The 20,588-nt window shown below is 40.2% G+C and overlaps 1 protein-coding gene across 1 annotated transcript in view; it reads left to right on the top strand.

Annotated features, from left to right (window-relative positions):
- Positions 1 to 10,052, top strand: part of SORCS1 (sortilin related VPS10 domain containing receptor 1) — a 457,816-nt gene extending 447,764 nt beyond the window's left edge. Inside the window, exons 24-26 of the mRNA XM_063131568.1 lie at positions 4,886 to 4,985; positions 9,671 to 9,776; positions 9,884 to 10,052. Coding sequence (XP_062987638.1) covers positions 4,886 to 4,985; positions 9,671 to 9,776; positions 9,884 to 10,052 — 375 coding nt within the window. The remainder of the gene's footprint in view (positions 1 to 4,885; positions 4,986 to 9,670; positions 9,777 to 9,883) is intronic.
- Positions 10,053 to 20,588: the final 10,536 nt, after the last annotated feature.

Here is a 20,588-nt window from a genome sequence, read left to right as displayed (position 1 = left end):
TGGATCATGCTTCACATCCTTAGCTCTGAACAAACTTGGGTTGGAGGCAGCAAGAGAGAGATTTTCAGGTCTAATTTAGGTTGCTGAGACAAAGGCCATAGCTAGACCTAAGGTTTATCCCTGGATCGTCCAGGTGTCAAACCTGTTCATGTAGGTGACGCACAGGGGATCCAGTGCTCAGGCAGGGGCGAACCCTGGATGATCCCAGGATAAACCTTAGGTCTAGCTGTGGCCAAAGTCAGTGTTCATTCAGTCAAAACTATGACAGTAGCAAAATTAATTTTGTTTTGTTTTGTTTGTAAATTAAATCCCCCCTCTCTATCTCTTTCTTTTTCTTTTTCCTTTACAAATTATTTGTTATTATTCATTATATGTCTGCTGATGAGAGAATGATAGACAAAGAATGGCTTCTATTGCAAAAACATTTTTGCACATTGTGTCTAATTCTGCAAATGAAGCAGATAAAGTCAATGAAGCTATTTGAAGGACCAAAACTAATTCAGAGAGCTAATTATTTTCACAGGGGAGACTCTTGACGATTCTAAATTAGGTGTTTTGCAATGCTGATAAGTTTCATCTTCAGTAGTTTGTTCAATCTCTGAAACAATAAGAACAATATAGTGCAGCCATTTGGCATACATATGGGGCAGTATGATCCTTTATCTGTAGTATACCTTGTTAGACATCCTAAGAATGTGAGAACTTTAATAAATATCTAGCTAGTTTCTGATGTTAAAAATATATTATGGGCCCAATCCTATGAAGGTTTAGACATAAAACTCCCAACATCCCCTCAGTCAACCATTCTGACTGGGGCATGCTGGGAATGGTAGGGATTTTTTCTTTCTAAACATGCATAGGATTCTGCTCCTATTAATATCCACACATTCTTTGGGTGGCTAACAAAAATCTACAGTCCTATACCCATCTACCTGAAAATCAGTAATGAATGCAATAAGGCTGAGTAGACTTCTATAGGATTGCACTGTAAATCCACTTTTGCATGCCTAAGTTAATTTCCTTTATTTTATTGATGTACGATGCAATCCAACAGGAGGTTCTTCTGCATTATCCCCATTGAAATGTATGAGGAACTTGTACATACAAACATAAGAGGAGCCGTACAGAAAGTGACTAAAGGTCCATCTAGTCCAGCGTTTGTTCACACAGAGCCCAACCAGCTGCAGGACACTAGTGCAACAGCAACCTTCCACCCATGTTCCCCAGCAACTGGTGTATATAGGCTTAGTGCCTCTGCTACTGGAGGTAGCACATAGCTCTCAGAACTAGTAGCCATTGGTAGTCTTCTCCTCCAGATATTTATCTAACCCCCTTCTAAAGCCATCCAATTTGGTGGCCATCACTACATCTTGCGGTAGCGAATCACATAATTTAACTATGAAATTAACTTCAATTATTTTCAACAAGGCTTATATAGGAGAATGTCCTGGGTGGTTTGTGCTTGTATTGTTTATCATCTGGTCTATTTATTTATTTATTTATTTATTTATTTATTTATTCATTCATTCATTTATTTATTGCATTTTTATACCGCCCAATAGCCAAAGCTCCCTGGGCTCCCCTGTTTCCCCTTATATGGCTTTCATATCTCCATTCTTTCCAGCCCACTTTTACTTATTCTCCTTCATTAGGTGTTTTTTTCTTCTCCACTTTGGATCTTACTGTACCTTTTGGATGAATTGCACATTTTGATCTGCACTTTATCTAGACATTGCTATTTATGGAAAAATTAAAAATGTTCCCTAATTTACATTACATTTATCCCAGCGAAACGTTACTCTTGTTTTGTTAAACTAGCAAGTGATGGAAAATTGTTTAAACACATGATCTCAATGGTATTCTAAGACATCTTTAGAAAATGGCAGTCCATTGTTATGCTGCACTTTACCTCACCTACAGGCTTCCTTCTCAGGCTCCTACCTTGGGCAATGCTGTCTGCTGGGTGCATGTAAGTAGATGCACACAAGAGAGAAAAGGAGGTGGATCATGTCTATGGTCCTTTACAGCTCTTCAGCATGAGATAGACATAGCTTCAAATATGCCATAGCTTATGTTCTTCAAATAATCATTTAATTTTTGTTCTTACCATTCCAGCTATGTAAATTGGAGGCCATAGATCATACTTCTTATGATGACCTCCAAATTCTTTGTTGCTTCTCCAGAGTAGTTCATATTGTTGTGGCTGCCATCCAAGATATCATTTCATGTTCTGTTTCATGCAGCCATGGAACTGTAAAAAGCCACCTGTTCTCCTGGAAGAGTTGGCACTCTTGTACACAAGGTTGATGTTACGGAACATTACTTGTCATGGCTGTAAATTCCCTGCTGGACAGTTGCAAATGTAATGTTTTTGGATATCTCTCATGCCCAATCTTCACCTGAGTTTGTGTAAAACTTAAAGATGTGAGCAGGCTTCAAAAGTAGCAAAGTAGTCTACTTGACTGGACACCAAGTCAGAAGCAAAAAGTAAACTAAAAATACGCATGGATATTTCATGTGGATTTCAAGAGCCAAGACTGCCTTCAGTTGTATGGAGAGCTGCATGGTTTCTACATCTGCACTGTAGTTTACAGGAGTTCCTTTTTGCATTTCAGTGCTCTCCATTAGGTCTGCATCACCGTAGATATGAACATACTTGCTTACTGTTTGAAAACAATTAAAATTATAGTTTAGTATATTTCACCTGAATTTGGCTCTGTCTATAACACTGAATAGTCAAAAAAGCAATGGACTGAGTTGCAAAGGAGGTAAAAATAATGATGCAACATGTTCATGGAAATTAGGGTTACAAATACACTCCTTGAAACATGTGCCTGGTCTTAGGCCGTAGCTAGACCTAAGGTTTATCCCTGGATCATCCAGGGGTCAAACCTGTTCACCTAGGTGACACACAGGGGATCCAGTGCTCAGGCAGGGGCGAACCCTGGATGATCCCAGGATAAACCTTAGGTCTAGCTGTGGCCTCTGTCGATTCTAGAAGTGAGACTAGCTTTTAACTCTATAGGCCCAAGAACATGCCTACTGTACATTCTGGGGTTATAGGCAAAGCACAAGAGTAGGGCTGATGACATCTGAATGTACTATAGTTTCCTCCACTCTTTACTGTAGGAGGCATCAAAACACATATGTTTGCTGATATGACTTAGCCAATCTAGAACTTCACTTGCCTTGTGATCTGGCTATTCTCCATCACCTTGAGAATGTGTAAAGATATAGGCTTATTGCCTAACTGAATTCTGTTTAGTTATGTCAGTTCTGTTTAGTGGCATAGCTATTTATTTATAGCCCATTTGCTTCTTTCAGTATTTATTTATAAGTTGTCTTCATGGAGCAGGTTCTTCTGGAGCAAGTGGACTGCATTAAGAAAATTTGGGAATAGTTTATATTCTATCCTGGTTCTAAGGGCAAAACAAGACACCTCTACACCTGCAGCAAATTGCACTCCTGATAAATAAAATTAAATCTACATATTTTAAAACCTACACATTAAATTAAAAAATGCATTTGATGTCACATCTAATTTCGCCCTGACCTGCCTCATTCCCACTCTTTTTTAAAAAAGTATATATGTGCATTTCACATAGTAATTGCTTTAAAAATAGCATATTTTGTATCTTCTGTTATTTGTCATCATGGAGAGGTTATGCTAATTTAGGTAAGCCTAATAAAAAAAAATCAAGTTGCATACTTCATATTTTGAATGAGGAAAAGTAGACAGGAAGGAGTGGGAGGGGAAATAGCAGATGCTCTCCAGAGGTGGCAGATGTAATGTCGGACATATGGGATGCCTATGTGTGCTCATGGGGGGGGGGATCTTTTTCGAACTAGTTCAATTTTCAGCATGTAAACTGATTTCCCAATTTGTGTAAAACCAGGACTAACGTTCCAAGCAATCATTGGCCAATGTGAAATGCAAGAGCCAAAAGTATTTTAAAAATTCAATAAAGATAATAAATGGATAATGGCAAATCTCTCTCAGTGAGGAATGAAAGTCAGGGCATCTTTTCCCATCTGAGCAGTATTTCAGAGTTAAACTAAATCAACAAAATTAGGAAGTCTGAAAATGGCTTTAAAATGATGGGAATATCCTTTTCGCTTGATAATTTCTCATTAACCTTTGAAAATGTATCAAGGCTTATTTAAAACAAATTACATTAGGTGATTACATCATGTGGTGAGCTCTTTCATGAAAATGGATTCTACATAGATCTTTCCCACAGCATGACTGCCCTCAAGTAAGCTTTCGGCAAAAGAAGAAAGAAAAATGTCAGTTGTGTGAACCCATCTTTATATCTGTCACTGAATGTGTGGTGTATGGGAGATTTTTGTTAAACAAGAAGGATTGTCATCTTTTTAAAAGACAGCTTCCTAATTCTTAAGCCTGTGATAAAAGCCTTATGTGTATGATGTACCTAGCAGAGCGTCATAAGCAGGGTTCACTATTTTTGTTCATTCTTCTGTTTTCATATATGAATAAATAATTAGATCTCCAAATATAATTGGACTGTGACTATATGATGCTTATTGCCTTAGTGTAGGCTCTCAGCATAGACTGGCGGCCTAAGCTTCCTCCATCTCATTCACGAACTGAGAGCCTCATCCATCAAGTAGAAGATTAGATTGGTGGGGGAGGGAACCCCATCAATAAAGATCCATAGAAATCCACTTTTTTCCTTTCTTTTTTTGAATAAGGGAGTATACAATAGAGTCATTTCATAACTGCACCAAGACGTCTTATACATACTTTTCTCTGAAGCATTCATTTGTGGCTCCTGCCTAGGACAGGGAATTGTTACACTGTTCTTGTTCTTGGTGAGTTCCTGTATTCTTTTATAACTAGTTTGTCTTTGCTTCCTTATTCCAGCTTTCAGAACTATTGGTCCAGAAATTGAGCCAAAATGCCATCCAGTTTGACTTAAAGCCTGGGGTTAGAATCCTTGTCCATGCTGCCCATTTAACAGCAGGTTGGTATTGATTCCTTCACATCTTAGCCAATATTGTTAGCACCATTTATTGTCAGTCCTTCAGTGACAGTACTGTAGGAACCTCCTATTTTGTTAATGATTGGAATAGTTTGCGCTTTTATTACAGCGTATTTAAAATAGTTCAATATATTCAAGGCCAGGCTTCCAGTCAAATATTATACATGTCTACTCAGAAGTAAGTCCAATTTAGTTCAATGGAACTTACTTCCAGGTAAGTGTGTATGGGATTGCAGCCTTAGAAAAATATAAATGGTAGCTCTTCCCATTCTTTGAGATGAATAAATCTAGAGGCTCAAAATGTTTGTGGCTAGTTATACTTTTAAAAAAAGGGATGGGGTTGACCAAAAAATTAAACTGAGTGGCTTAATTAGCCTTTCTCTGCCTCATCCTGAGTTGCCTCATTGGTCTTCCATTGACCCTGTTCAGATTATTCCCATTGATTAAAAACGTTGAGATGAAGAAATGTGTTCACACACTCTTATCCAGTTTACTTAGAACATCAGAAATTAGTCCCAACGCTACTGAAAGAAATTGTTCCTTTTGAGATGGTATTTTCTCATAGATCTTGCTATGGCTATTCATCACCAGTGATAACTAGTAAAACATAAGCCAATTCTACACTGATTGGAACTGTCATTCATTTTATTGGTTACTGTATTCATGTTTGCTTTGCTTCGTGCTGTGACATGCTTATAGGGCCAACTCCAGGCTTTTGTGGGCCATTAGCATTTTAGTGCCAACCCTGCTACCATGACCTGTGCAATGCTGATTTGGACGCCCTATTAAAATATGTCACTGCCATGGAGATCCCACTCAGTGCTGCCACCATGAGTTCAACCCAGTGGGCAGTGGCACTTGTTGATGGGATATTGGGCATTGCATTTTGGAAAGTCTAAGATGGCAGCTGCCTGCCAAAGATCCCAAAATGGATACAAATGGCTGCTGGTGTGATGGGCATCTGTGTTTATTTGGGCAGCACCAGGCAGGGCCCCCCAAGTGGTGGCAGGCAGAGGGAAGCACAGGGTCAGGAGTCATGGTGGCAGGAAGATAGATGTCAGACCCATTTGGGCAGGATCTACACTACTGCTTTAAAGCGCTTTATAACAGTTTTGACAACTGTTGGGGCCCAGGACACACTTCATATACAGTTGTCAAAACTGTTATAAAGCACTTTAAAGCAGTAGTGTAGATCTGGCCCCAAAAGCTGCCCCAGTAAGCTGGGTGCTGATTCAGTGGACCTACACACTTTCTGATATCTTTGGCACTGCATGACCATCAGGCCTCATTAAAAACAAGAACCCCAGAATATTATTCTCCGCTTCTCTGTACTCAGGGTATTTATACTTACCCAAATAGGTGCCTCCTTTATGCACCTGACAAAGTGGGTTATAGCCATGGAAGTTTATGGCACTATTTAGTCTTTATGGTGTCCCAACACATGTTGTTATTTTTGCTGCAACTGCCTAATATAGTAACATCTGTACAGTTCTGTTCCTAGTTTGGGTGGAGACAGCAAGAGCTTTTAAGGGAAAGATATGCCCCATCGAACTCCAGAGAAGCTAGATTGTGCCTTCTTAGAAGAGGTTTTTGCCCTTTCTCCCACACAACTGCCAAAAAAAATCCCCCTGCCCTCCCAATTCCAGCTTTTTTATGGTATCTATGAGGGTTAAAATACTATCTAGAAAATAACAGCTGAACAGTCAGTAAGGCTGTTCCTGTGAAAAGTTCTTCACATGAGAAGGTAACTACACTGGTTCCTTTTTACAGCAGGAATTTCCACAACTTTTCAGCTCCAGACCATTTTAAGCTGCAGGAACACCTACCTACTTGGCTTGTTCTTTTTCAAATGTTGGCCCCACTGCAAAAGCCTGTAGCACATCTGATCAGGGAGGGAAAGCAAAGGTCAAATGCAAGAAAGGTTCAGCTTGGAAACAAATTGTCATTTGTTCCCCTCACTCCATGCCCCCTACTAGTCTGCTTCATGCTTTTTCACGATAAAGTCAGCTCTGCAAATAATAATATTTCTGGTATGTGAGCAGGTGATTATAATTGTACATACAGCATATCATGGATCCAAAATGGCATCAGTAATGTGTGACTCAAACTTTATTGCTAAATTTCTAATATTGATGGTTGAGTTCAGCGTTCACAACCTAAGTGATCAAATGCAAGGTTTGTTTGCAGGATGCAAATCGCAGCAATGAAATATGTTATGCTGCCAATATTTAAAATTAACACCTTTTTAATAATTTGGAATTTGAATGCTTTATAAGTGGGTGTGTGGGGTGGGGTGGGGGAATCTGTCCAATTCTGCATTTAGACTCTTTTAATTTCAACCTTTAATGATAATGATGGTGATGCAAAGTTTTCCTTTCCCCATTTCCCATTCCTTGCAGCCTAATTAGTGAAATCTCTCATTATCATAGAGTCAGATGAGCCTCATTTACAGGATTATGACATTTATATTTGATAAGCTGCTGGAAACTCAAGATACCTTTTATACGCCATCAACACCAACACATTTCTGTCATTATCATACTCTGATAAGTCTAATATTTCCAATAATTACAAGAAACATGCAAGCTGTATTTTAAATATTATTTGGTAACTCCATGATCATAAATGCTTTGTCTACAAAGCTTGCTGTCATTTTCATTTGTATATAAACCCATCAACTTCAATGGAATGTATATGTGAGAACTATAACCCTTTGTGTTATCAGCTTTTGACATATTTCTAATATCCATAGCAGCACTAAATATTAATAATTCAGTGTCCGACTCCTTACCAACACTTCATTTTCAGAATTCCTTTTGCTGCTGTGGCTTTTACAGGATGCATGTTGCATCCAAAGAGTTGCTTGTGAAACATGTTCATCAAATGATAGTTTAGCTAGATGTATTAGTTATTACTTTGCCAGTTTAGCAGAAATGTATCCCATATCATGAAAAGACATTCAAGCCATACTTCGCATTCATAAACCACATTGGGTGATTTTGCATGTAACACTAAATTACAGTTTGGCGCTACATCCATGAGCGGCAGCAGTAGGCTTGTGTGGTCCCATCTTCCTTTTTTCTCCTCTGGCATGATCAGAAGCTTTCACTTCTGGTTTCAACTTATTGTGGTTGACTTGCTGGCTGGGTTCACATGATCATTTTAGGCTGCAGTGTCTTAAGTCAGCCACCGTGTTTTGTGGCATTTGCTGGGCACATGGGCGCCCATTCAGTAACACAACCCTGCTTGTAGGATGTTGTGTCATCCGAATTCATCAAGGGTAGGTTGTTGGCACACAGAATACATGGGGTGCTTTGGGGTTGCGGGCAGAGTTCAGCCACTGTGACAGAACATGAGTGTACGGACCAGGTTACTATGTCCAAAAGTGGACAAAATGTACTGTTTTAAGGAATAATACAACTTCAAACCATGGTTAATGATCCTAGCTTGTTTCCCTGAACTAGGGTGAGCAACTTAATGGTCCCAATAAAACCATTAAAAATGATTCCACTTCAATAATATTGGTTGATTTGTACATTACCCACAATTTCTAATATCTTAATGCATTCTGTGGTAGTGGGTTCAGCTGCTGCACTTTCCCAGTATCTGGCTAATGCTACCTTGACAGCAATTAAGTGATTTATAAATAAAATTTTGAGAAAAACTTAAATCCTATTTGGCTGCAATCCTATACCCACTTACCCGGAAGTAGAACCCACTGAATTTAGTGAGACATGGATCTGAGTAGGCCCCATTGAACTCAGCAGGACTAAGTTCTGAGTAGGCATGTGCTGTTAGCCTAGGTATTTATCAAAACGGTTTAAAAATCCAAATTAAGAGTGAACCCCACAACTGTAGTAAAAATACAATCAGATCAAACTAGTTTCTTCAAAGGGGGCATCTAACCATATTCTTAATCGATGAGGCACTCATCGCCTGCCATTTCCATGAAGATCTCTTTTGACTAAATTTTCCCTACATGAAAAAAGGTTTCTGCACAGAGCTTTGGGAAGAGTGTATGTAGAGAGCAGCACCATCCTTTTAAAGAGCATGAGGAACGAGTCACTGTTTAAAGTCTTTCCTAAGCCAGATTTACTAATAGCTTCTCTTGGGATCATGGCTGTGTGTTCCTATTTCCAATTAGCAGCAGAGCAAATATCTGCATGCCCTCTTTATCACCGAAAAACCTACAGGAGGTGAGGAAAAATGCTGCCTAATTTCTGTCACTCCTGATCTAAAAGTGTCCTCTAAATAGGCAGCTGTCACTTTTAAATGAGCTATTTTCTTCGTTTTCAAAAAACAAAAAACAAACAACAAACAAACAAACAAAAACACAAAATCCAAACAGGCAAATCTAGCTGCACACAAATCTTGGGATTTAGATATTACAGTTGTATGAATTATCCAGAATGGCTAGAGATTAGCCACCCTCCTGTGATTCTGTGATAGTGTGTATTCGGAATGCTTCCATTTATTGACCCCTAAATAAAAGGTTTCCAAATGGAGGGCTGGCTGTCTAAGAACAATTTTTAATGAACAAAATATTTAAGAACAAAGTAGGGAAGGTTTTTTTAAATCAAAACCAAAGACAGAAAATTCCTGTAGTTAGGCTGCCTTATTAGAACATTTGGACCTGGTGTTCTAAACTTTTCTTTAACTTTCTACAGCCCCACTCATAGATGTCACGCCTAGCCACAGCGGTTCAGCCATGCTGATGCTGCTATCCGTGGTATTTGTGGGATTGGCAGTATTTGTAATCTACAAATTCAAAAGGTATGACTCCTTCCTTCTTTCCCTACCATTCTTCTGAGAGGTGTGAAAGCATAATGCAAAATGAGCCTTAGCGTACACACCAATGATGGTTTCTGTTAATGTTTTAGGAAGATTCCGGGCATTAATGTTTATGCACAGATGCAGAATGAGAAAGATCAAGAGATGGTCAGTCCAGGCAGTCAAAGTGAAAGCATGCCTAAAGTCCCTCAAAGGGAGCTGATGACCCCAGAGCAACTAGTAGATGAGAAGTTGGATACCCAGCCCATAGGTAAATAAACTACAGCAGCCAACAATTGGTTAAAGTCTGCATTCTGATTGGCTAAATCTATTCTGAATCTTCCAACCTCCTCTGCTAAAATACTCACTATTCCCGCTGTTCTGTTAATCTCTCTAAATTAACTCTAAATTAACTCCAAGACCTTTTCTCTTCCTATTCTACTTAATGAATAAGCAAATCAACAGTGAAGATTTCTCTTCACTATAATAGCTTTCTGTGTATTTGCCTAGGATTATGAAACTTATACTTCTTCCACTATGAACTCTGTATATTCAGGAAAAAAGTTTCCTATCTTCTGGTTCATAATTTCTGCCATTAAGTTCAACTGTACCCATAAAATTATGCTGGTTTACTAAACAAAATGCACAATCTTTCTTGCTAGCCTTCGATGAAATTATGGAAAACCTGACTTAATTGCATAATAATTGTTGTTGTTTTTAATTTCATTTATTTCTAACTGGCTTTTTAGGGTAAGCCCTTACAAAGCTTACATTTAAAATCAATACAATCATGGAATGAATAATGCGTATACAAAAGAACATCCAATAAAATGTTGTGCTTTCAAAATGTCCTCTGATAAGCAGCCACTGTATCAGTAGTTTTGCAAAGGATGCATGAAAACATATGGTTTTCTATTTTATTTTGTTGCATCTGCCTCAGTAGCACTCCTCATAACTCAGTTGATTTCGGCAGACCACCAGTGGAATTTCTGCAAAGATAAGAGCCTGAGGATTGCAGCCAAAAGACAAATGGAAGCTGAACAAGATGCATGTGTGTGAAGTTTTGTTCACACTCATGATGTTCAAGTTTTAAATTACTGCATGACACAAGTATGAGATTTTCTACACGAGGCTGTTAATCCACTGTATCTATGTTCGGTTTTGTCTCAGAATTGAGATCCGAGCATGACATGAAAAGCATTTCCTCTCCTGCTTTTCCACTATGTAACCTCTAGGTGACACTGTGGTATAGCAGAATTACACAAGTGGAAATGGCATTTTCTTTTGCTTTTATAAAGAATACCAATTTTTCCCTGCTTTAAAATACTCAATGAAAGTGCTCTTTAAATGCAGAAGCTAAACTGGAGGGCAGGACAATGTCTAAAGAACCTGTAAACAACCACAAATAGGGAGTAATGAGCACACAACAAATTCCTCATTTAGAAAAGCTCTATGTGATGAACAACTCTTCTCTGTAAGTTTGCAACTTGTCTGCATCTGATCAGCAATCTGGGGAATTAGGGACACAACAAAGTTTTCATCCCCAGCTGGGCATATGTTACAGACAATTCCAACCCCCATGTCCATGGGATTGTTTGGTCATGCTTATTGAAATATAAGAAGCTGTCTTTTCCTGAATCAGTCCACTATAGCAGACTACTTGTTGCAAGCAGCTTCCTGGGCCTTAAGAAGGAGGCTTTCTTATCATTTTAAAAACAAAAAATTAGAAGATGCTAGGATTGAACCTAGGACCTTCTGTATGCAAAGCATGTGCTTGACCACTAGGCTACATTGCCACTTGTTATGTGGCTGTGGGTATTCCCCATCTGAGGCTCTTTTTTTGTATTATATTGTATTTCTCTCTCTCTTACATATTATTTGTCTTTTTTGACTGAGCTTCCTGGTTTTGTTTTACTATTCTTGCCCTACGGACAATTTAAGCATGATAGATGTTTGCTCTGCCTGCATGCTCTCTCTCTCTCTCTCTCTCTCTCTCTTTCTCCCACTATAATCTAGATCAGTGATCCTTATTTAATGCATTACCCTCATCACCAAATATGCAATATTTTTATTGAATGTTCCCCAAATGACAAATAAAAAATTAGCACCCCAATACAACATTCCAGACAAGGCAACTTATCCTGATATTCAGGTATATTTATGATATTTACATACAATATACAGATCTCAGGCATACATTCAATAGGATCCATATATTTGGTAGCCATCAGCCAAATCCTTAATGTTAGGTTTATTTGAGCCTTAGGAATTTGGGGGTTGGGGGTTGGGTGAGGGACGGGCATGAAATGTTTTTTATTGCTAGTCATTACTGTGGTCCCTCTGTTATTTTCTTTTTGGAAGCCTATCACATATACTTAATTTCATTGTCTCATTGTGAATGGACTGGGGAGTATTATTTCTTGTTTATCTTTGCCCCAGGCAAGGAGGAAGCATTTCTTCCTCTTTGCTGTGTACAACTTCTTTAAATACCTGGGAGTGGGGACCTAGGATCTGGGACTTTACCCTCAGTGTGGAGTGAGCAGTATATATTGGAAGTAGGGAGAGGGATGGAAAGGGAAAGGAACCTCTCGTGCAAGCACTGAGTCATTACTGACTCTTGGAGGGATGCCAGCTTTCGCTGACGTTTTCTTGGCAGGCCTTATAGCGGGGTGGTTTGCCATTGCCTTCCCCGGCCATTATTGCCTTTCCCCCAGCTAACTGAGTACTCATTTTACCGACCTCGGAAGGATGGAAGGCTGAGTCGACCCGAGCCGGCTGCCTGAAACCAGCTTCCGCTGGGATCGAACTCAGGCCGTGGGAAGAGTTTCAGCTGCAGAAACTGCTGCTTTACCGCTCTGCGCCACATGAGGGAGAAGGGCCTGCCTAAAATTACAAATGTTCCCAATTCCCCACTCCCACCCCAAGTTCTGAATATTCCCCCAAGTCGTATAGCACCAATTAAGAATCACTGATCTAGTTTGTCTCTATTTTGTTGGGAAGTATTATTTAAGATTCTGCCTCTGTGCAGAGATTTAAACTTGATGACCTCTGTTTCTTTTCCCAGTGAACAATTCTGTGAACAACTGGAAATGCAACAGTCCTGAAATTTTGGGTTCCTGAAAGTCTTCCTAATCAAAATCTGTTCCCCTATGCAAAGTTCATTTCTATTCCTGATTATGCCATTCTCTGGGTATTCTTGACCTATTCAAAGGCATGCAGTAGCTGAATTTAAGATGGCATAAACCCATTGCTTTCCATGACCCTTGGCCATTTCAAATTGAAGTTCTACAGAATTTTCCCCCTTATTATAAGAAATGAATTATGTATTCTCCATGATATTGAATCATTAGACCAGGTGTGAGGCTTGGAGTTGGTGGAGGAATACACTTCCATTCAGGCTGACCCCAAAATCATCTCGGCCTACATGATAAGAAAACAGAACCAGTGGAGCTTAGGGCTGCTAAGTTTTCAGCTGACTCTCAACTTGTTCCTTTAAAATGGAGAGGTGGGGAAAATGGGGAAAACTTTGCCTACAGCTTAATTTTTGCATGTTTAGGCTGCACAAGAGCAAGGCCAAGAAAAAGTTGGCAATTTTAGTGGATCGCCTTCCATTGTGGTAAAAGAAGCCAGTACAAACTTAAGTTAATTATTGCTTTAGCATTTGATCATACCAATGTTGTTAACAAAAAAGCTTTAACCACCATGGTTTAAGGCATCTTCTGAACAGGGCCAAACAAGGCCCAGAGAACATATGAGGCCCTTTAGGATTCTGCAGTGTGTCCCAGAGCATTTACTCCAAACAAATCACTGAACCATATTCAGAATTTATGCTGATGTTTGGAGAAAAAGAACTATTTGGGTAGAGGATATGAGGAAATTATTTTGGTGGACAGGTGTGGGAATGTGACTCCCACCTCCTCCCATTTTTAGTGTCTAACTGAGGTGACGTGGATGATTTAGTTTCAAATATAATTGAAACTGACAGTTTGTTATGCCAAAATAAATAAATAAATAAAATGAATGTGACCCTAAGATATCTGCTGGAGTAGCCTGAGTCTGGGCCTTCCAACTCATTTAATTTTGATACCTCTGCATTTTCGGCATTACTTCTATGACCATGTGCAAAAATAATATTGGGGTTCTCTTTACCACATTTAAAAGATCCAGAGGAAATCACAATATTGGATATTCCTACCCCAGAGAAAATTCTACCCCGCCTCACCCTAGCCCATTAACCACAAATCCAGGATATGTAAGGATCTCTAAGATATGTCAGCAGTCCATGCTCTGACGTTGAGATTTTTTTAGAGGAAATTTTCTGTAGCTGTTCAGCAAACCCTTGGTATCCTGAGCCACAGTTAGGCTGCAATCCTATACACAGTTACCTGAAAGGAAGTTCTATTGGACAATGGCCCTTACCCCTGAGTAGACATGCATAAAATTGTAGTTAATGATGTTTTTTTCATTTTAGCACCTTAGAGAGAGAGAGAGAGAGAGAGAGAGAGAGAGAGAGAGAGAGAGAGAGACTGGCTGTGTCTCCTTTTCACAAGTGCAGTATTATTTACATTCCCTTTCCTCTTCTTACCAAAGCCCCTTCTTACTTGCTGTATTAATATAGAAGCTGCTTTTTAAGCTCAAGCATTCATGGAATGAAAAGCATAACCCACCCAAACCTTGAATCAAATATTGTAGAGAGTAAAATTAATGAAATGGTTATCAGAGAATTGAGCAGTTGAAAGTGAAAACAAAATCAGAAGATGACCCCCAGAATAGTAGGAGGATTCAACCAAAACATGAGCAGAAATGCTCTAAGGAAAGAGAAAGAGCGAAAGGGAGGAAATGTGAAACAGCTGGATCAGAAGTAGAAACAGCATTAGGGTGACCATATGGAAAGGAGGGCAGGGCTCCTGCATCTTTAACTGTTGTGTTGAAGAGAGAATTTCACCAGGTGCTGCATGCATAGAAAGAAAACCTGCTGAAATTCCCTTTTCTGTGCAGCTGTTAAAGATACAGGAGCCCTGTTCTCCTTTTCATATGGTCACCCTATGAATCAGCATGAATGTTAAAACAAAAATGGGAGCTAAAGAAAAGGAGAAAAGCTAACTCATTAGTCAAAATGAAAAGCAGCCAGAGTTCTCCTAATGTTTTTGGTTGGTGGGTACATTTGAAATTTTGATAGAGTGTTTGGAGCAGTTTCACAAAATGGCCAACGTGGAAGGCGCTGTCCATTCACAAAATGGCTGCTGCAGTAGGTGTGATTAGTCACAGAATACCCATTTCCCAGAAGGAGAAGAAATGGTAAAGCTCAGAAACAAGTAACTTAGCCAAGAAATTGAGTACATAGCAGAAGTGGAGGCTGAGCCTCAAATGCCAAATCATATATTTGTCCCAAGTGAGGCCCAGAAGTATACTTAGAAAGAAATATAATGCTGGAGGCCCGTGCTCCTCTTTGAGGCATTTCTGTCTCTCAGTAATAACAACAACAACCTAAAGGAAGTAAAAATCCAGGGGACAGTGACTTTGGTGGCATCAAGAGATGTCCACAGGTACCATATTGGAAAACACATTGAAAACTCTCAGTGGGCCAACAGCAAAGCAACAATTTATAGAAAAGAATAGATAAACAGCATACATTTTATATGAAAGAAAGGAATGAGAACATAAGAAAATGAGGAGAGGGGAAAAAACATTAAAACTAACTTGCAGTCAGCATTTTAATGGCAGATGGAATAAGAAGATGTGAAGCTACTAAGAGAAGTAGCTTCAGGAGTCACACGTATGCACAGTCACATTTCAGCCACAAATTGAAGTGTGGAGAGAGGAAAAGTTCATGAATAAGAGCAATCTTATTACACAAATAGCTGCAACTCAAGACACTACAAAAGGATATGAGGAAGAGAAGAATGACATGAAATGTGCATGCAGTTCGATCAGGAGCTGAAGTCTCACCATGGGTTATTCCCTGCTAAAGATATTCCCTGTGAAAACAAAACAAGTGAACAATGAGCAAAGAAGGAGGAACTAAAGGAAGGAAGAAAAGGAAAGGGGGAGGGGAAATATGAGAGGGCACCAAGAAAGAAACCATGCTCCACCAAGAATTAGGACCGAATAAACCAACAGTGACTCAGCAGCAAAGACCAGTGAGAGTGAAAGTTTGATTATATTCCAATTACCTCTGTTATATTCTGAGATCTAAATGTTCTGCCCTGCTGATTTGAGAATCCTTGAAAAGTGACTGTAATCTAGGGCTGTGCACAGAGCCCCGACTTGCCTTTGACACTGTTTCGGAGCCTCCGAAATGGCCCTTGTTTGACTCGGGGTGCTTCGAAGGGTGCCATTTCCCCTTTACAGCTGCTGTAGCTTGCAGCCATAGATACTAAAAACAGTTATTTAAGTCTGTGCTTGATAGTAGACCTGGCCTCCTTCACCACAACTCATCCAAACTCAGAGGACTTCCCCAGTCACTGAAAGTGGAATATTCTCCTAAGGAAGTGACCTAGTCTGTGGATGCTGAGGAGTTCGGAAGAGAGAGACACTTGCCAGTAGTCAGAAAGGGGCACATTTTACAATTCTGTAAAATGAAATATTAATTCTGCTTGATCAAATGTATGTCATTCTATGTTGTCTTATTCTTGTATGAATTTTATTCTTAATCAGCTTCCCTTCCCTGACTCCCTCTTTCCTTGCATTCGAGAAGAGTATTCGAGAATTGTGCTTTTAATTAATCTAACTGATTCTAGCTGGGGTTATTTGTAGGGTTGCCAGATTTCCAAAGACCAATTCTTGTACCCAAGAAGCTATTGGGAGGAAAATTTCCTGGACATCCTGGACGCCAACCAGCGAGCGTGACCAGACAGCCAAGGACTGCCCAGGGTCCAGAACCAGACAGTGCATAGACTGTTGCCCTGCTGATGAGCACGTTGGCGGTCAGATGTATGAGGAGCGCTCGTCAGGCGCAGGTGCGCTGGGTGGCTGGCCTGCTGATTAGGAGTCCAGCAGTCAGCTGTGTGGAAAGGGAGGGGGTGGAGCAGTAGGGGGCAAAGACCAAGATATCATTACTGGGGAAATGAGTGGGGCAGTCTGAGTGGGGACCCTTTCAGAGCTGCCAGTCGCAAGACCTGACTAGAAATGTTGTCCTGGACACTGGACAAAACAGGCAGTTCTTATCCTGTCCAAGTCAATCATGGATATCTGGCAACCCTATTTTGAATCTAGCCTTGGCTTAATATGAGCCAGGGATTGCCAGGGCTCAGCCTAAAAGTCATTTTGCAATGACAGGGCTAAGCCTCGGACGATGTGACTTAAGAGGAGAGAGAGAGAGAAGATAGGCTTTTGCTCCACATTGAGTTAACATAGTCAAGCACAGCATTTCTGGGATTAAGGTTGATGCTATAGGTGGCCGAGTGTCCTGCTTTACAGAGGATGGTCCTCTATTTGAAGAGCTGTCAGAGGATGACCCTCTTTTCCAAGGTGTCCTCTATTTAATGGGCTCTCCAATCCAGTGTGGTTTAAAGTAAAAAATAATAATAATAAGGAAGGAGAGCAGCCAGGGGCCTTGACGTTGCCTATCAACACTTAGCACCTGGACAGCAGAATGAGCAGGCACAAAGCTCACCTAGTCAGTCTTCCCTACTACGTTGCAATGCTCTGTATTGCTATTTCAATTCAAGTAATTATTTCTATATTTGCATATATACATATAAATTAGCATATGCAAATACAATGCAAATCATTGTCTGCTTTTGTCCCACGTTTTGGCAATGTGTTTTCTTTTCTCTCTCTCTCTCCCCCTCTCTCTTTTGTGTGTGGGGGTAATGCATAAGTGGCCTCCCTAGTCAAGTGGCTGCCTTAGGAGTGTGGCAAATCATTGGAGGGCAGAGCTGTGCCTGCCACATAGAGTGCATGCCCTATGCCCTCTAAGCTACCCTGCTGCCCTCATTTATGATGGAGGATGTTGTCCCAGTGTTGAAGTAAGCTTCAGCTCTCAGACTGTTTCACTTCCTTATGTGGAATGAAGTCTGGGAACCATCTTGCCTTCTCCTCAGGCAGCAAAATGTCTTGGGCTGACCCTGTTCATGAAGAACCAAATGGGGATTTCCATTTAGATAGAAGAACCATTTTCTGAATGTGGGTAAGAGGATTTCATCGGGTTTACATGGCATCCATGGGATTCCATTTGGTCCTCATGGTACTATTTTACACAAGGCCTCACCAGTTTTTGCACATGCATCTGTCACACTGCACCATGAGCTGCCTTAAGGGCCTCTTATTTGTTTGTTTAAAATATTTTTTCCTGCTGCACTTCAGTCAAAAAGGACTCCTGGAGTGGTTAACAATCAATCAATAAAAAAGTCTCCCCCTGCCTGCAGGCTTACAGTCTGAAAAGACACGACACACAAGAAAGAACAGATGGCGAGGGAAGAAGAAATTAAGTAGACTCTCAGGACTGGTAGGATAGCCCTGCTTTCTCTCCCAGCAGGGATCTGTCCAAGTAGAGCAGGCCTTAATATTTCCTTTGCTTGTGCTTGCCTCCTTCACTCCCTCTTTTTTCTTGTTGCCAAATCAGATAGAACAGAGGTCCCAAACCTTTTTGGGTCAGTGGGCACATTTGGAATTTTGTATGTTGTGGCACCCTTACAAAATGGCTGCCATTCTGGGGTGCAGATTCATTCATAAATGATTGCTATGGTAGGCCATTGACAACATATTCTGTAATTCTGTAATTTTTCTGTGAGTTGGTGGGAGGGAGAATTGGGGGGGGATTGCAAGGAAGGAAATTCAGAAGTATCGTTAATGCTTCTTCCTCTTGCATGATAACCACCGTGTCTGTACTATGCAGGTGTTGTCGGCCTATCCTGCATGTGGCAGAGCAATGTGTATATGAGTGAAAGTATCCAAAGCCTGTATCACAAAAATGGCAGCACAAACTCAAAGGCTCAGACACAGTTTCTCCTAAAAACCCATTGTTTCTCACCAAGTTTCTCACCTAGTGGAATTCATGTTGAATTCTGCTAGGGTTGTTCAGATATTCCTAGAGATAAGGGCTTTTATGGCAGAAGTCACTGCTTCCATACAGTCCAAGTCCCATCCCTTCTCTTTTTAGAAATTAACCACTGGATATATAAAAAAATGGTCCAGTGTACGTTTGGCACTAGTTGTGTGAGGCCTTAGCTCATCCTTCCCTAACCTGCTGCCCTCCAGTTGTGTTGGACTAAGTGGGACTGAGGACTGGGAATGATGGGAGTTGCAGCCCAACCCATCTGGAAGGCACCAGGTTGGGGAAAGCTGTCTTCATTCTTTCCACAAAGTCAAATGCCTCAGCAGATATTAAAACCCCAATATTTTGCCTTTCACTTCAAATGCCATTAAAAAGGATTGCACTTTTTCCTCAGAGGAGCGCACAACTAGTTCAGTTGCTCATTTCCTTCATCTGCTGAGCCATAATGTGACAGGATTAAAGTCATATTCATTAGTACAGGAACAAGATTTTGCATTCTACCTTCTAAATGACAAGCAGACAGAAGCATGTTAGCGAGAAACAATTAAATCCAAAGACAAAGGGCATGATATTGAGATGCTTTCTGTTCCCTCAGTGTTATTTTGCTAACTCTTCTTTGTTATTCTCTCTCTTTCTCTCTGTCTGCCGCAGGAAGTATTTCCACAGTTGCTGAGACTCAAAGCACAAAAGAAATCCCCACCTGTATAAATGTTTGAAACAAGGACACCGGTCTGTCTCTGTCCCCTTCACCCTTATATATATATATATGTATAAAAAAAGAAACCAATCACTGCTTTTGGACTTTTTGATTCTTCTGATGACAAAAGGGTTTTTAGCTTTAAGCCTGTGCATGTGGATGTCATTTGGATAACATATTTGGAACTGCAGTGTACAGGTGCTCTATTTTACTGGGGTAAAAGGAAAGAAAAAGCACTTCCTCCTCTTCTTCTTCTTCTCTCTTCTTTTCTAATTGAGGTTTAATTTGTAGATGACTCATAATGATATAGCCCAAGAATGTGCATGAGGTGTTTTGGGGAGGGTATGAGGTGGGATGAAAGTTTCTGATTTTTGGTATAACCTTTATGCTTTTAATACTGCAGGACTGTAGGTGGATTTGCCAGCCTCACCTACATTCCTAAAACACACACACACACTGCACTGGAATTTAAAGGCACCACAATGTTCTTATACAAGTTGTGTTTATTTTTTTGATATTTTCAGTTGGACTTTTAATCTTTCACCCCCCATACTTTGTCTAGGGCTGTTTTTAGTTTCTTCAGGTATAGTGCAAAGCCCAGAAGCAGCTCAGGACCTTCTTGCTGACAAAATCCAATTATTTCATATACAAATGTGTTATCCTTCAGCCATGCCTATCTGATACAACTGAGAAATAGCTCCCGTCACAGATATGCACCTAGCCACATGGGATGAAACGTTAGCTTCATCCAGCTTGCCCATTGAAGACTCTGTCCATGTTACCCCCTAGTATTTTTGGGTCCCTTCTGCACATATCCATTGTAACATCAAGAACGAGAGCATGTTGGTGCTATCCAGGCCAAATGGATTTAGTCCTGCTTAGCATTTATATCAATGACTTTAAGCTCTCTTGCCAACATCCCAATTATTCTGTTCTGACAATAGTCTTTAAGAATGTTGAAAGTGGTTTGAGAGACATGTCATTTTTCATAATGCTGGGTGTTTGTTTGAAATTAGAAATACCTGCAACAATTATTAATCATCAGTAGGTAAGTTGAGTTACCTATAAGCCATGAGCAGCAACTCCTGTTTCATCAACTCTCAAATGGACTCCCCACACC

Source organism: Elgaria multicarinata, chromosome 8 (genome assembly GCF_023053635.1).
Source record: "Elgaria multicarinata webbii isolate HBS135686 ecotype San Diego chromosome 8, rElgMul1.1.pri, whole genome shotgun sequence".
Taxonomy (NCBI): domain Eukaryota; kingdom Metazoa; phylum Chordata; class Lepidosauria; order Squamata; family Anguidae; genus Elgaria; species Elgaria multicarinata.
Note: the sequence above shows the minus strand (reverse complement) of the source record. Positions and strands in the feature narration are given on the sequence as shown.